The sequence below is a fragment of the Anomalospiza imberbis genome, chromosome 1 (genome assembly GCF_031753505.1).
Source record: "Anomalospiza imberbis isolate Cuckoo-Finch-1a 21T00152 chromosome 1, ASM3175350v1, whole genome shotgun sequence".
In the NCBI taxonomy this organism is placed as follows: domain Eukaryota; kingdom Metazoa; phylum Chordata; class Aves; order Passeriformes; family Viduidae; genus Anomalospiza; species Anomalospiza imberbis.
In genome coordinates, this window is record NC_089681.1 from 27,393,218 (window position 1) to 27,409,587 (window position 16,370).

Below are 16,370 nucleotides of genomic sequence, written 5' to 3' on the forward strand. Positions count from 1 at the left end.
TCCTCTCCAAGGAAACAGGCTCTTTGATCACTTGTTTCAGTAGGTATGCACCTGCTATCTTAATTTGCTATTTCTGCTACATACATACACACTGCTCCCAAGGACTGCAAGAGAACCTTAAAAATCCAGCAAGTGACAGAGTTGATGCCGTTTGCACAACGCTGAATCAGCACCCCATAGATCTCAAAGTCTTCAGTTATTCTGCAGGCTGTTTACATTATTCACTGCAAGTAATGGACAGCACACACTTAGATGCTATTCAACTTTCTGCCTTTTTTCCCACTGCTCCACACATTTACCTAGGGCTTAGTATACTGTTGTGGTTTGGGTTTATTTAGTCAGTTGTTTTATTAATGTTAGTTGGGTTTGTTCCTTGTACTCCCCCATTGTTCCCCTCACAGTGGTTTGTTCCAAGTTGTTTACCCCGAGAGTTCCCGCCACTTGGATCCCCGGGTTCCTGTCAATCTTCTCACCTCTCCCTGTTTTCTCCTCATTTGTTCCCATCAGTCAGGGTTTGTTCACTCCCTGTGGGTTGTCAGCCCTGTCTCTCGTTTGTCCCCATTGGGAGAAACAGGTTTACACCCCTGTCCGCCCACTCCCTATTTAATCTGCTGTTATCCGTGGTTTTGTCGGCATTTGTCACTGCACCCACCCCGAGAGCGCTTTGTTCCTGCCCCGCCTGGGGGAATAAAGACTCTTTGGGCTCACGAACAAGTGTCCTTCTCTCGTCCCTTCATCTCCTCTCAGCGTGTGAGGCTACCAGAGCTGCGTAAGCCACGCCGCAGCGCTCAGCACTACCAGGGTGGCAGGCGCCGTTCCCATGGAGTGCCCGCGCACGTGGCGGCCACCGGCCTCACACGGGCAGGGCTGGCCGGCGCATCTCGACTGCTTGAGGTCGTGGCAGGGAGCCGCCGCAGTATACCACTCATGGCTTGAACAGTGAAGAAGCTGCTCTGGAGACATTGCATTACCTCTTGAAATTTTCCCAAAGGCCTGTCTACAAAGTATAAATGCTTTACTAATGTTAATGTATTTTCAAACTATACTGGTAGCAAAAGATACCAATATACATACATTTGGAGCTATAAAACCAAAGCTTAAGATTTTTTTTTTTAATAAGTCACTTTTTCTGAGTGTCCAATTTCAAAAGTTCCGAAGTTGAAGTAATTGTTCCACTCTAAATGCTATTGCATTTTGTATGCCCAAAGCACAGCTCCCATGAACACCAGGAGCAGATTCACCACCAGCAGCTCCAGATCCCCAGGACAGGAGCTCAGTTCATAGGAAGATGGACACCACAGTTACATAGGTATTTGGCTTGTCTAGCCCTGTATACAATTCAATCATTGCTACGAAGTTCAACTACTTGCAACAAGAGTTCCAACACAAGCTGGGGCCAGTTCCCAAGATGAAAAGTTTAATCCAGACATTCACTAGCTTTCTGGTACAGCCCTTATAATCTAATTATCTTTTAAAATTTTCACAGATATTTTAAAAAGCAATTGAGAAGTTCCTCCCTGACATTCTAGCAGTTATCAGTGTGATACCTTCTGCCAGGTACATGGATCAGAAATGAAGTTCAGTCCTCCATATAAACAATTCACTAATAATTTAAATAATGAAAAGGGCTTCCTGACTCAAATCTGTTGTCAAACACACTGTTAAAACTCATCTCTTCTTAGCCTGTGTCAAGAAAGGCACATCTGCAACAATGGCCCTGCTGACATGGGTGGACATAGCTTCCACATTCAGAGTTCTTTCATAAAATCCTTCTAATGTTAAGCTGCTGAACTCTATTCCTCCTAATATCTCCTCAGACTTTGATTAAATATGTATTCAAGCCAAGCACTCGTGAGTGTCTCATAGACAAGTTCAGAGCTGGAAAAAGCTATCTAAGCACAGAGCTATGGAATACAGAAAACACACTGTACAGCACAGGTTCAGCTGCAGGCAGGCACACATGCCCAGAAATAAGAAAGGAAGGCCAGGAAAAGGGCAGGTGGGAGTTTGTAGCTCCCACCCCTCAACTTGTTTGCTCTCTGGGAGCTGACAAAAGGCAGCAGAAATTATCAGGTGTAAATGTGCTTCATTAGCCCTAGAGAGAGGAGGAACTGATAGAGCACCGACAGAGTAATTACCGAGAAACTTCACAAAGCACTGCCCGCTTGCTCTCTCCGTGTGTCTGTCAAAGGAAGGAGGTCCTGCATCTTCTGAACTCTGCCTGTACCACATGACAACATTTTCTCCCCAAGCAGGCTGTCAACAGTTTGATGAGAGTTTTAAATTGAATGGTGCTCTTACCAAATTGTATATAAAAGTACTGAATGTCATTGCAACATTAACACTAAGGGAATGTAAAATCTAATAGACAGGCTCTTTCTTCTTTTGTGGAGTACAGCAAGTGTAAGGCAGTTAGTTATTTGCCCCTGACCAGTACACTTCTAAAACAAGTAGATTTCAGAGTATCTCCTGTTTTGCACTGATGATCAGAAACACTACTTAACTATCATTAGAGTAGGGATGGTATTCTGCTAGAAATGAAGCCCACTTAAGAAATTAGGGCACAAGTATTGTACAGTATGAACAGCATCCATTCAGGTGGTTTATCCCTTATTCACTCATCTTGCTGTTTTTCTCTCTTCCCTGCAATTCATGGGTTGCTGCAGACAGAAATTTAGTTTTCTTTCCCTTCTATATCATCCCTTAGTGTTTTAAACTTAATTCCGTAAGTAGATTTCTTTATATGGCACTATTCCATGAAAAGTATATCATTATTTTAGAATCGCTGTTTGATTTTAAAGTAAATACAAAATTCAAATTTCAAGTGAAGAAAATTCTCACTTCCATTCCCACAATTTCTCAGATATTACCAGTGTCCAGCACTAAAACATTTTCACAGCTTCCTCTTACACCCTGTTAAACTATAGTTATAGAGGTGTTAAAGATCACCAGAAAACGTCCCATAGAACAAATGTTCCTTCTCAACTGCTAAATCACAAAGCTGGAAATCCACCTGTTTTCAAATTCTATTTTCTTTCTACTGCTGGTTTTGCTACAGAAATACCAATCAGCAGCACATCAGACAGTCAATACCAGCCAGCAGGGAGACACTTAAAGGTGTTCACTGCATGAATAATTTCTTGGAATGCTCTGTTCCATTTCAAGGCTGTCCTGCTCTTCAGTTTGCTGAGCACACTGGCTTTACACAAACACACAAACTGGTCTTCATTTTTCATTAGATATATGGCTTATTTAGGAGAAAACCAGTTTCAGAAATGTATGTTCTGACTCACTGCTTATGAATGTACCAACAGTTTATGCACTGCAGTTAGTATTTACTTTCAACAAATTGTAACCTGTAATTCAGAAACCAGTCTCCAATAGGTCTTGAGCAGAAATGCCTGTGACTGGCTGCAATGCCCACTTAACTCTTCTGTGGCTATCAACACTTTCACTCCCTCTGAGTAGGTACCTTTCTCACTAAAGAGAACAAGAAGCATTGCTCCATCCCACTACTCAGCCCAACTTTATTGTTCAAGTCAATCCTCTTTGGCACTTAAAGCCAAGCTTTTGGGCGTGATGTCTTTCACACTGAGTATGTTTTGCTACTCAGCTTGACCTGGAGCATCTCTCAAGATGTAGCAGACACTAAAAGAAGCTGCACAACAATCCCAAAGATCTAGAAATTTTCATTCTGTTTTGCTAGATAAAGAGGCAACTAATACTAAGGAGCTCATCAACTTGTCCAGAACACAGCGTAACTAAATGAGGAATATAAAACCTATCATTGCCCTTCCCTATTCACCCTGAAGTTTAATTAGCCAGAGTAACATCACTAAAGTGCATCCGCTCTGAAGAGGGATACACAAAAAAAGCTCCGAGAACACCATCTACCTCCTGGGGTCTATTAAGAGCAATCAAAAAATAGGTCAGTTTTCCAGAAAGGACTTCAAGCAGAGCACCAAGCCAGCCTCTTGCTGCACTTTGCTGAACAACTCAGCTGGCTCATTGACAACCTTAACCACTTAGGTTAACATACCTTTAACCCAATGCCTTGCATACCCAATAGCCCAGAGGGCCCAAGCTCCTGGGCCAGAGCAGCAGCATGCTCCAGGGAACTGGCAGGACACAGCAGCAAGGATCTCTCCTGCAACACAGCGACCTCCTGGCAACAGGACCCTGCCAAGGTGGGGTGGTCCTAGGGCATCATTGGAGAGGCTCCAGCCGCTGCAGCCACACACATGCCTTGGAGGCAGCAGGCTGCCTGCAGAGCTGGGTGACAATGATTTGTCACTCCTGTGCCAATTCAGCTTCTTTGATTCACACACAGAGAGCATAAGGTGGCAATGGTCTGTTTTTCAACATGGTTTTCTCCTGCTTAAAGGAGGGGGGTGCAAGAAACAGGTTTAAACAGCAGCCCATACACTAAGTCAGTGCAAAGAGCAACATAGGGCAGTAAAAAAAAATCACAGAATTGTTAAGGCAGGAAGGGACCTCTGGAAATCATTTAGTCCAACCCTCACCATGGCAGGGTCTCCCGGAGCAGGTGCACAGGTGGGTTCTGAATGTCTCCAGAGAGGGAGACTCGACAACATCCCTGGACAGCTTGTTCCAGTGCTCTGCCCCCCTTAACGTAGAGAAGTTCTTCCTCATGTTGAGGTGAAACTTCTGTGCTTTAGTTTATGGCCATTGCTCCTCATCCTGTCACTGGGCACTACCAAAGAGTCTGGCACCATCCTCTTGGCACGCACCAATAAGTAAGATATAGATATACATGCACCAATGAGACCTGCTCTCAATGTTTTCTTTTCAGACTAAACAGGCCCAGCTCCCGCAGTCTCTTCTCATAAGAGAATACAAAATATAAGAGATGCTCCAGACCCCGCACACCTTTGTAGCCCTCTGCTGGACCCTCTCCAGTAGCTCCTTGTCTTTCTTCTACTCAAGAGCCCAGAACAGGGCACAGTCAATAAGACCACTCTCAGTAAGTTAAACTTAATACACGGTGCCCCTTAGACCCCTTTATAAAGAGCCGAAACGCGTGTTTTAGCCGACCGCGGCAGCTGTCAGCCATCACCAGGCACCCGCAGCCCGTCAGCGGCCGGGGGAGGCCCCGCCACGCCGGGCGGGCGGTAGGGAAAGAAGGAAGGGAGGAAAGGAGGAGGGAGCGGGCGGCCCTGCCCGGTCCCCGCGCTGCGCCGCCCCGGCTGCAGCGCGGCGGGCCCTGTGCCCGGCCGGGCCCGGCGGTGCCGCCTGCCGCCCCCCCGCTCTCGCACCGCTTTGAGGTCCAGCACGCCGTCCTTGGCCTCCTGCAGCAGCGACACGAACTTGGTGGTCAGCAGCCCCAGGCTCTTCTCGTGGCGGCTGCTGCCGCCGCCCGCAGCCTCGGCCGCCGCGGCCATGCCGCCGGCGGGGCCACGTGTCGCGACCGCCGCAACGGCCCGAGCGGGAGCGCGGCCCCCGGCCCAGCGCGGCGGCGGGAGGGGCGGCCCGCAGGAAGTGACGCCGCCGCCGTTGCCTGGACACCGGCACGGTCCGGCCGCGGGGCTGGGGCTGGGACGGGGGACGGGCCCGGCCCCCTCCGGCCGTGGCGGGGAGGGCGGTCCCGCGGCGTGCGAGGGAGGGATTGCAGTTGGCTGGGTCGGGCTGCTCCCGACTCTCGCTCAGGGCCCCCCTGACGGATAGCCCTGGCCTGCAGTCGGCCAGACATGTCCCACGAGCCTGTCTGTCGTCGCCTCGATAGCTCCTTGTCGCCACGGTTCGCATTTGATATAAAACCACTTAGATTCATTGCAGACGGTGTTCGCACACCCCCCAGGCCAGGCACAAGACACGCTGATGATCTGGCCAGGGGCACAGCGAATTTTCCATGCTTACCCAGCCCCTTCCACTGATGTCCATATATACTTGGCCTTAGTTCAGGTACACCTCTTTCCCTCAGTTACCATCGAATAAAAGCAGAGGAGCGTTAAAGTCCATACTGTGCAAAAACTCCGGGGATGCACGGAAAGAAGAGCAGACCCTCAGCTACCCATGACACAAGGCAGTGGGGCTCGCAGTGGACCCTGGGTGTGCCAGGGCACGCAGGAGCTGCACCTGCACAGGCCATCGCATATTCATAACATGTGCCTGCTAACACTCTCTCTGGACCTGGAAGCACAGTCCTGGTCTCAAGTAACACCAGAATTTCTTGACTCCATACTCAGTATTGATTGAAACAGATCATTCTCTAGCTGGGAAATGAAAGTCTAATCATGGAATTGATTTTAAATTGTCATGGTTAATGCATGAGAGCATGCCTTGCATTTGACAAGGTCAGTGTTCACATTTTGTTTATATTTTTATTTAATTAAATTTATTTATTTTATTAAGTTATGTCTTTCAGTCATGCTGGGTTGAAATTTATCCTTGTGAATAGGTAAATTCAGTGCAGCTTTCACTTGCACCATGTCTTTATTATTTTACCATTTTTAAGGTAATAATAATTTAAACACTTATTAAAAAGCTGTAAGGAAGCCATGTGAGCATAAAGAGGGAAACAATGCCAAAGATGGAGTCATGTGCAAGAAAAACAAATGTTCCAAGCACTACTAACACATCCAAGTACTGTAATATGAAATTCCTGAGCCAAGAGCAAGGAATAGAAAGAATTCATGTTAAAAATGTTAACAACTCCCTATGATGAAATCAGAAAGTTTCAGAACAACAATTTTGGAGTTAGAGGAGATATTAAGAAATTGAATCGGGGGAAGAATAAGTTCTTTTAACTTCCTGGTGCATTCCAGGTATTCAATTACTTCACCCAAAGTGTAGCTTGGTCAAATAATAAGCAAAGAAAAAAGCAGTGCCCCAGGAAACACTTGATCAACATGCCAGAAAAGCACTCTGAAGTGGTGCATGTTTCCTGCACCAGTGATATCCATGAAAGTACTATTGAACAGCTTTCCAGGTGAGCGTTTCCCTCACATACTGTGGACTGAGTATATAGAGCACAAGAGTAAAAAAAAAAATTCTTCTGCTTTTAGAAAATTGATAGAGTTTGTTCTTACAGCCTGCTAACCATTACCAGTATTTCTGAATTTTTACATATTATGAACCAATGGCACAGATTCCAAGCAAACAGTCCCTAACAGCTCTCTCCTACCTTAGCTGAGAATAAATACCACAGTGCAGACACCCCATTATAGCTGATGGCTCACTCCTGGTGTTTTCATGGGTCAAGTGTGGGAACACCATGCAGGGAGTCAGAGCTGAAGCAGGTGTCTGCTTTCTGTCCCCTCCACAAATTTGGAATGTTACCCTTTTCTAAGAGAGTGCAATCTTTAGACAGTTTCCAGCCCTACACACCTCCCCCCGTGCAAAGCAGAGTGGGGAGTGTTTTCCCAGACTCTTGCAGGTGCCTCATTCAGTTGTTGGGCTTTTTTTTTTTTTAATTTTGCTTTGCTACTGCTACCTCAATTTTTAAAACAAAGAGTTTGTTCCCATATTTCAAGGTTGTGCTTTGTTAAAGACTTATCACTGATCATCAGGATTTTGTTTTCACTGCCGTAGCCTCTGCTTTTAACTTGTCATGTTTTCAAGACCTTTGTCATCCCCTAAGCTGCACCTCATAACAAGAAGCAGATGGTATGAAGCTGTGGTTCACACAAGCTTTCATTAACAAACTGGTAACAAACCCAGCAGGCCTCACACAGTTACCCAAAGGCCAGGGCTTTTTACTAGCACTAAATAATTTTAAAGGGCTGCTGGCCACCAAAATGCACCATCAATTACACTGTGCCAATGTGCTAGAGCCTGGGTTCTGAACAATTGATGGTAAAGTCGTGTTAGGGACTGCTATGGTCACTGGAGCAACAGGTCTCTGCTGCAGCTACTGCGAGGAGCAAGGGAACACTAAATAGCCCCACCTGGTGTACCAGCGTGTCCCCGTGATTTTACTGCTCACGGCTCCCTTTACTTCAGCAGCATGAAAATGCTTCAGAGGACGGGGTAGTTCACTAAGTTCAGGATCTTCTGAGAACAAGCAAATGAAGTAAACACCTGAGTACTGTAGAGATGGTAAAGCCTCTACCATGAAATAAGTCTAACAATATATTAACATAAGGGTTATGTTTTGCTTCCTAAGAAGCTCTTAGGTTATTATCTCCTCTATTTCAAAAGCCTATTGCTGTGGAGAAAACCAAACTACACTGCCAAAAAAGCCACTCTAAGTTGCAGGAGTTGCACATTCTCCAATAGTGGCAGATTAGACCTGTTTTCAGGTACAAGAAAGATGGAGAGAGTCTATTTACAAGGGCATGTTGTGACAGGACAAGGGAGAATGGTTTCAAACTGAATGACAGAAGGTTTAGATTAGGTGAAAAAATTCCTTACTGTGAGGGTGGTGGGGCACTGGAACACGTTGTCCAAAAAGGCTGCGAATGCCCCATCTCTGAAAGTATTTGAGGCCAGGTAGGATGGAGCTCTGAGCAACCTGGTCTAGTGAAAGGTGTCCCTGCCCATGACAGGGATGTTGGAACTGGATGATCTTTAAGGTCCCTTTCAAAACAAACCCTTCTGTGATTCAACGTTCTTGGTTCTCTCATTACAAGAATCTTTACCTCATTGAAGCAAAGCTTCAAGGTTTTGGCTTGGAACTTTCTGACTTCCTTTTCTCTTATTAAATATGCTAATTCCTAATTTCATATGATGCTTTTCATCTATACATGTTTTGACCCATTTTGAGAGCAGTTAAAAATAAACAAAGGTTAGAAATAACTATTTATTATGAAAATAATGTAAAAACATTTGTATGCTCCCTGAACTATCAAAATACACAACAAAGACTTAATTCTCTAGAAAACAAGGAAAAGTGCATTGTAGTGGATGAAACTGCTTGTGTAATATACATTTTTAGTATAAGTATTAATAATCTTCAAAGTCTTGTTGAATATCATTCAGTGCATCTGTAAGTCGTCGTATTTTATTTTCCATGGCTTTTTTACTGCTTGCCATTTCTTGCAGAAGCTCTCGCATTTCTTCTTCAACAGAGTAGACCTGAAAGAGCACACAGAGATGAAGCAGAATTCTTGCTCTTCTTAATACACCTAAACCCATATAATCTTGGCAATTTTTAACACTGATAAGCAATGCAAGATTATATGCTTGTGTTTGAATATTAAATGCATTACTCTTGATACTGGATGAAGAAGCAGAATTTTTTCTTTTAAAAATATATTAATCTGCTAGGAGGTAGCAAGTACTGTATAATACAGAAAACTTACTAATGAACAAAAGCACCAGTTGTCATGTTAAGGAAGAATGCAGTAGATACAGAAACAGTAACAGTTAAGGTTGGCATAGGTGAGTTAAATGGATTATCTGGCATAGATAATCATTACTCTTGCCTGTATGGATAAGGAAATGTTTAGCTATTGATTCATAACAGCTGCATAGCATGGAGAGCTTTACTTTGCTTGAATATAAAACATTACAATGGCACAAGTCTAGATATTTTCTTGCTGTGCAAAGACTGAGTACTAAACCAGGACTGTTTCCATCCAGTCAGCCTCATAGATTCAAACAGGAGACTTCCAAGCACCATTCTTGTAGCACTGTAGAACAAAAATGCAAATACAATAAATGTATAAATTGAGTATTAAAATTACTTTTTCATTTGCTGCTTCAATTTGTTTTTCCTTTTCATTTTCCAGGTGCAAGAGTTCTTCCTTATGTGCTGCCAACACTGACTCCAGTTGTTTTCTGAAAGCATTATCCATTTTATGAAGCTTTTCCACAGCAATCCTAAAAAAATGATTGAAAAGATATCATGGTCCTGCAAACAACTGAAGTATTTTGGTTTGTCCAGTTCTGCCTTTGATAAGGTTTTAATAACTGAAGCATTAAGACAATTATATATTGGCATCAGAAGTGTCCTGTTTTCTGAAGTACAAGTTCTAGCTTTATGCACTGTGTTTAGGACCTCTGGCATTCTCTAAGGAGAGGCATTTAATCACTAGCAAAGGATATGAAGGTTAGGGCTTGCTACTGTCAACATGGACAAGAACTCTACCTATTTTCAAACACCTCCTTTTGCTTTTGGTTCCCAAGTGAATGAACTGTGTGATCCTGTGAACAGCCTGTGAGCCTGTCTCACAGAAATAGAAAAGTGTCTCCTTCCCCATAAAGAAGCATTTCTTTAACTCTAAGCAAATTCTGCTTATAAGGAATAATTCTTAAATATGTAGGAACAAAATGCAAGGCAATTTTATACAATTAATTTACAACAAAATTCTGAAACAAACCAGAATTATTTAGAACAAAAATTTCAGTTTCACTATTGATCTTCTGACAGTTTCAAACGCCAATACTGTTGACTATTTGAGGTGGTTTGTTTTGTTCGGCTTTTTTGTTATTGTTGTTTGTTGTTGATTTGTTGTAGTTCTGTTTTTTTCTTTTTATGCAGTCCTATTAACTAGCTGGTATTTTCTCAAGAATAGTTGGGAGGAAGGAAGAAAAACATGAAAAGGGGGCCAAAGAATAAAGTAAAAATCATCAGTTTAGCAAACTTCTCCATCATTCCAGAAGCATATGAAATAATTTTTTAGATTATGAGTACTTGTTTCTGTATCATCTCATATTTAACTGTTAATTGACTGAAGAAATTGACAGTAAGAAGAACAAGAAAATAAATTTAAAATCTTGCTATTTGTATGGGAAAAGAATGACAGGTAATGTAGAAACAGTCTGTCACAGACTGAAACAGTGATTAACAGACACCAAGTTGGGCAGGAGTGTTGATCTGCTGGAGGGCAGGAAGGCTCTACAGAAGGGATCAGGGCAGGTTAGATTGATGGGATGAGGCCAATTGTATGAGGTTATTTTCAAAGAAAATGAAAATAAAAAGTTCAGATGCTGAGTGCTGTAACTGAATGCCAATTCCACGAAGTAAGTCACCTATAAAGCAAGAATTCCTTCTAGGCCCAGTTTGTAACTGGGCTCACCAAGTAGTTAAAAAAGTATTACACATTCTTTCACCACATAATCGAGCATTTCTGCACAGTTGTTAATAGTGCAACTCTACAGTAACTGAGTAGTCACAAAATAAACTATTAAAGTGTTCACCTTTGAGTTTGAAGACTTCTATTTCTCTCTTCAATCAGCTTCTTTTCTTTGAAATCAAAGTTCTCCTTCATTTGTTTAACCTGCACCTCCAGCTGGCTTAATAGCTCTCCTTTACCTTGCCACCTCTTTTTCAGTGCACTGAAAAGAAAATGCACATATTTACAATAAATGTAAATACCACTTCTTAGGAAGGCAGAAAAGTTTCTCATGCTTCCATTTTTCCTCATATCTGTGGGTTTTAATAGCAAGCAAGAATAACTTCGGAGCAGTGTTGAATACAATGACCCCAAAGAATTATTGTGATTTGTATCACCTGTGTGCATTCTTAATGTCATCAAGTTCGACTTCTTTTTCTTCTAGCAGTTGCTTTAATTCCTCTTTTCTTTCATTTTGCCTTTCTAATATTTTCATTAGCTTTTCACATTCAGCAGCTTTTTCATCCAACTGTATTTGAAGCAATTTCTGAGCTTCCCGATTTTCTTCATGGTGTTTTTTGATTTGTTTATCTTTTTCTTGTAAACCCTTTAGAAGATAAATATTTTAGATCACACAAACTCCCTTAACTTTATTGTTACCCCTTAAGAATATGTGTTTACTCTATGATGGAATAAAGCAGAGTACAACATAAAAGTTTACTCTTCAGAATGTATGAAGAACACTTAGTAAAGTGATAGTCAGTTACTTAATCTTCATCTGAAAGAAGTCTGAATTTAAAAAATGTCATCAAAACATAAATCTGAAGTTGAAAGCAAGATAAGAAAAAAGGTATTTTGAGCTCTTATTCTGGTTAAGAGTTGAATAAACAACTTATATGTAAGTCACTGAACTCACAATCTGTGTAACAATGACTAATGCATCTAATTTTGACTGACATAACATGCTATAAAACTTTGATCAATAAGCTAAGGTTTTAAGTCTCTTAATGAGACAAATGGAGCTTTTGGGACAAAACATATTACCTCTGCTGCCAAAATACTGTTTTACATGAACAAAATAAAGAAAAAATATTTATGTTGTAAAATAAATGTGAAGCAAACTTTTAAAAATTATTTATCCTTTTCTTTTAAACACTCAGGAAAAATTATGCTATCCTAGTTTCAGCTTTCTCAGAATCATTATCAAGAATAAACTGAAGCAAGGCAAAGAGAAAAAAGTCTGTACATAAATATGGTTCAGTGAGAGATTCAAAGTAGCATCACTGTGCATCAATTTAATAAAAAGCCCTCTTCTGCTCTTAGTGAAATGAATTGCCACTGACAGCCTGATTTTAATATGTGAGTTGGAAAACTGAAAATGCAGACCCAGCTTTTATCAAAGGGTTTGTGACAGCTAAAATTAAGATTTGCAATGAAAGATAAGCACACAAATTGTCAGATATGGCACTTACTTGTTTTAGTCTCCTAATTGTTTCTGTCTGATCATCCACTATTTTGTTTTTAATTTTTATGGTATCACTGTCCTGTTCCTTTTGCTTTTTTAACGTGTCAATCTCATTTGTTAAAACTTCAATTTTTGCCTCCAGTTTCCCCCGATCTTGTGCAAGATGAGCTCCTGGACAAAAAAGGATATTGATTTCAAGATGTGGAATGTTGGGAGATTGGGCTGGGGGAGGCGAAGGTAAGAACCTTACAAACCAAAGGTTTGACTGTTTTGCCCACTGGAAACACTGTAGGGATTTAATCTGTGGGTACGTAACACTTAAGAGGAAATGCAAAACTGAAGGTCTGTGTTTTATAATTTTTGAAAATGTCTCTGAAAAATAGTTGGCAATAATTCTTATTGACCCCTAAAGACCACAAGGTGGTGCTGAATCACAGGAATAGAGAAAAATTAAAAATGCCCAAACTTTTTTTTTCTCCAGCATTTAACACTCTTTTAAGATATATACTGAAATTTTCATATTAGATTTCCCTGCTAGGCAACAAGCATTACGTAATATTATTTACAGATCTTTGTTTTTTATAGTTTCATGTTTAAAAGTTCTTTGTACAACTTCATGGCATTTTCACATTTTTAGGAAACAGATAAATGGTATTCACAGCTGACTCCCACAACTGCTGTTACAGATCCTGTATCAGCCCATGTGCCAGAGAACATCTATTTTTGCGCATCATCTTTACACCTGGGTAAGATCAGGAAGGCATCCAAGGACGCTGTCATGATTAAAACTCTATTGGAGTGTTTATTTGAAAGGTATGATATTGAACACCATTTTTTTCTGCAAAAGAAAAAACCCCACTATTTTACCCTGTTCTGCCAACTCCTGCCCCCATATTTTTCTTTCCATTTTTAATCCATCAATCACAGATTCCTGGGCTGTCAACTGGGAAATAAGTTTTACATTTTCCTTTTTTAGAAGTTCAACTTGAACAGCCTTTTGTTTGTCCTCCTCAATCACAGTTTCAAGTTCTCCAGTTCGACACTGTATGAACAAATATTGAGAAAAGACAGTAAGATCATTTAAAACAATATGCAAAATTTCAAATCAATACTAAGGGGTTAGGAAAGTAATCCTTATATACACCAAATTTAGTTAACTGAGAAATATTCTGCTTGCATTCAGGGCTCTATCTGCATCTCATTCCAGCTGTGAAACACAAATGTTTGCTTCAAATAGACATACTTCAATCCCAGAAAACTGTAAAGCTGACTTCTAAATACCCACTCTAAAGTATTAATGTCAAATTCTGTTTAGAATGATAAATACACAAGTGAAGAAAAGCAAAAGATAAAGACATTAAAAACTGAATCAGAAGAAGGCAGAAGCTGGGATGTACTTTCACTTCCAATGATAAATATCTCTCTTCAATTATCCAAGCTACATTTTGTTTTGGAGATTACAGCTATTTAATATAGGTATTTTTCAATATTGGTCTTAAAAGCGTGACTGACTGGCAGAATTGTATTTTGTACAACAACAAAATGTTTGGGCACCCTAACAACAACAATATGTAGAGGAGAGATTAGAAACAGCTGCGCAGGGGTTGTATTCCACCCAAGTTTTAGCACAAAGCTGGACTGGATCACACAACCATTCAAAAGTTATGTCCATTAAATTTAAAACAATTATTTGTAGATAATAGAACAGTACTAGAATATGTTACCACAAAGCAACTGCGCCCACAGTATTTAAGATTAAAAACTGACACTCAGTAGATAATGAATAACACTTCTAATATTATACAACAAGGAGATACTAAGCTGCTAATAACTACACTGCAATATTTGTTCAATTACAGTTTTACTTGGTATAAGTGACCAGTGCAGAAGCATGTTCCACTTCTTTGAATTTATAAGCGGTCAGGGCTATTAATGTAATTTTGATTGATCAAGTGATATATACAAACTGCTACTGCTCACAGGGCAAGGAGTACACTTTCTAAAACATGAGTGAGTCGACATTTTTCTATATGGGGAGCAGTGTTTGTGAGAAATAGAAGTGCAAGATACAAGAATAAAGGCTGACATGCATTACTGGGATTTAGTGCAATAGGAAACCTGTGTCTTTTAGTTTATCAAGCTTGTATGGAATCATTAACTTCTATAGATGAAACATCACAAAAAATAATCTATGTAGTTGAAATGTTTTGAAACAAATACCTTTAGGTTTGCTGTAGCTTCTTTGTTTGATTTGGTTAATTCTGCAATTTTTGCTTTCTGTTCTTCCACTAAATCTGTCAGGTCTTGGATCAGACTTGCCATGTCTTTTTCCCTTTGTTCCAACTCAAACAGGGCTTGTTTGTGTTCAACTACATCAGCAGAAGCTTCTTCAAACCCCTGTTTTACCTAAAATTTTATAAGACAAGACTTAAAAAATGCTAACATTTGGAAAAAAATGAGCATATACAAACATAACTGACATTTGAATTTCAAGTGAAGACACAGAAACTCATCAACTCTGTAGGAAATTAGTGAATATCTGAAATTGGTTTTCTCCTGGTTTGTTCGTGAAACAACAAATTGAAAAACTGGTTCTACCCAGCTGTGTATTTGTAAAAAAACCCCAAACCCAGCAAAACATAACAAAAAACCCCAAACAAACAAAAAAAAACCCCACACACAGAAAAAAAAATCATGACTGGATGGGAAGCAGAGCAGAAAAACCATAGTTGGGAGCTAAAAACAATGCCTTGATATAAATCTCATTGTTAAAACTGACATTAAAATGGCAAAAGAAAGACAAAGTTAATTCAAAACTTTTTTTCTTGCAACAGAAATATTTGTAGGGTAAAACCCCTGTCTTTTCTTTCCCCTCTTCTCCCATCTATTTAAAACTTACTTAAAACAAAGAAAACCAAGTTTAAGGCGAAGAATTTAATATTTCATTTAACATATCAAGAATGTAAATACTAGTCACAGAACTAAATTCTCTAAGGAATTTAGCAAGCAAGTTTTGAATTTGAGTATCAAAATGTATATCCAAAATTAAATTTTTAAAATTTACACAATAAGGAACTATATACTAAATACACTTCTATATATATTTAACAACAATCTTATCCAAACATAAACAAAAAAATTGGTTTTACTGTAATTGAATGTCAACATATTTTAAAAGAAATTAATAACATCAGACAGAAGGGTTTTGTTAAACTTCTTTTGATTAAGTTCTACATATGAACAAAAATGCTGGGCTTTTTGAATGCTGACTTGGCATTTGCTGTCATTGTTCTAATCACTGATATTTCAAACCTTTCTACCAGTATTTTTGCATGAATCCTCGGAGCAAAGATCATAGAGATAAAAAACCAACCCAACAAAACACCAAAAACCACACCCAGAATATCTGCCCAAACTCAATACATTTAAGAGAACTACAACCCCTCCTACTGTGAGATGAAATGTTCTCTTAGTCTTACTTCTTTAAACCTTTTTGCTTCGATAGTTAAAGCTAAACGAAATTCATCTTCTAACTCTCTGTACTTCTGGTTTGACATGTTAATTTCCACCTGCAATTCTCTAACACGCTGTTCATGCCTCTGCTTCTCTTTAGCCACTTCTTTTGACACAGCATCTTGAAATTCAGGTCCATTTAAAGCAACTCGGGTTCCAAGTTCTTTCCTGCAATTACCAAGCATACACTTGAGACTTGAACTGCAGGATGTCATAATGCTCTTTTAATTAATTTCCTTGGTCTTACTGAACAAGGATAATGAATTACATAATAAATAGGATAAATTCCTTCATCTCATAGACAGCCTTCAGTCTTCTCTGACAATGGCCTTAGCATGAGGAAAATTCCATTGACTACTGTTAAAAACACCCAA

General features: G+C 40.3%; 2 protein-coding genes and 1 long non-coding RNA gene across 6 annotated transcripts in view; 1 reads left to right on the forward strand and 2 right to left on the reverse strand.

Moving 5' to 3' along the window:
• E2F5 (E2F transcription factor 5) overlaps positions 1-6,026 on the reverse strand; it is a 15,841-nt gene extending 9,815 nt beyond the window's left edge. Inside the window, exon 1 of one of the 2 annotated variants that reach the window (XM_068185781.1) lies at positions 5,878-6,026. In XM_068185781.1, coding sequence (XP_068041882.1) covers positions 5,878-5,901 — 24 coding nt within the window. In that variant the 5' untranslated portion in view covers positions 5,902-6,026. Of the gene's footprint in view, positions 1-5,276; positions 5,483-5,877 lie in introns of those variants that run through there. The other variant, XM_068185776.1, reaches the window with a different exon arrangement.
• LOC137471462 (uncharacterized) lies at positions 5,769-11,102 on the forward strand. The gene is made up of 3 exons (XR_010997631.1): positions 5,769-5,922; positions 6,786-6,949; positions 9,693-11,102. It is a non-coding gene; the product is annotated as an uncharacterized lncRNA (long non-coding RNA).
• Positions 8,748-16,370, reverse strand: part of LRRCC1 (leucine rich repeat and coiled-coil centrosomal protein 1) — a 19,683-nt gene continuing 12,060 nt past the window's right edge. For 2 of the 3 annotated variants that reach the window (XM_068185715.1, XM_068185730.1), the window contains 8 exons: positions 15,963-16,164; positions 14,704-14,889; positions 13,351-13,525; positions 12,491-12,705; positions 11,417-11,625; positions 11,104-11,241; positions 9,648-9,783; positions 8,748-9,036 (listed from right to left, as the gene is read on the reverse strand). In XM_068185715.1, the coding sequence (XP_068041816.1) occupies positions 8,905-9,036; positions 9,648-9,783; positions 11,104-11,241; positions 11,417-11,625; positions 12,491-12,705; positions 13,351-13,525; positions 14,704-14,889; positions 15,963-16,164 (1,393 nt within the window). In that variant the 3' untranslated portion in view covers positions 8,748-8,904. The remainder of the gene's footprint in view (positions 9,037-9,647; positions 9,784-11,103; positions 11,242-11,416; positions 11,626-12,490; positions 12,706-13,350; positions 13,526-14,703; positions 14,890-15,962; positions 16,165-16,370) is intronic. The other variant, XM_068185721.1, reaches the window with a different exon arrangement.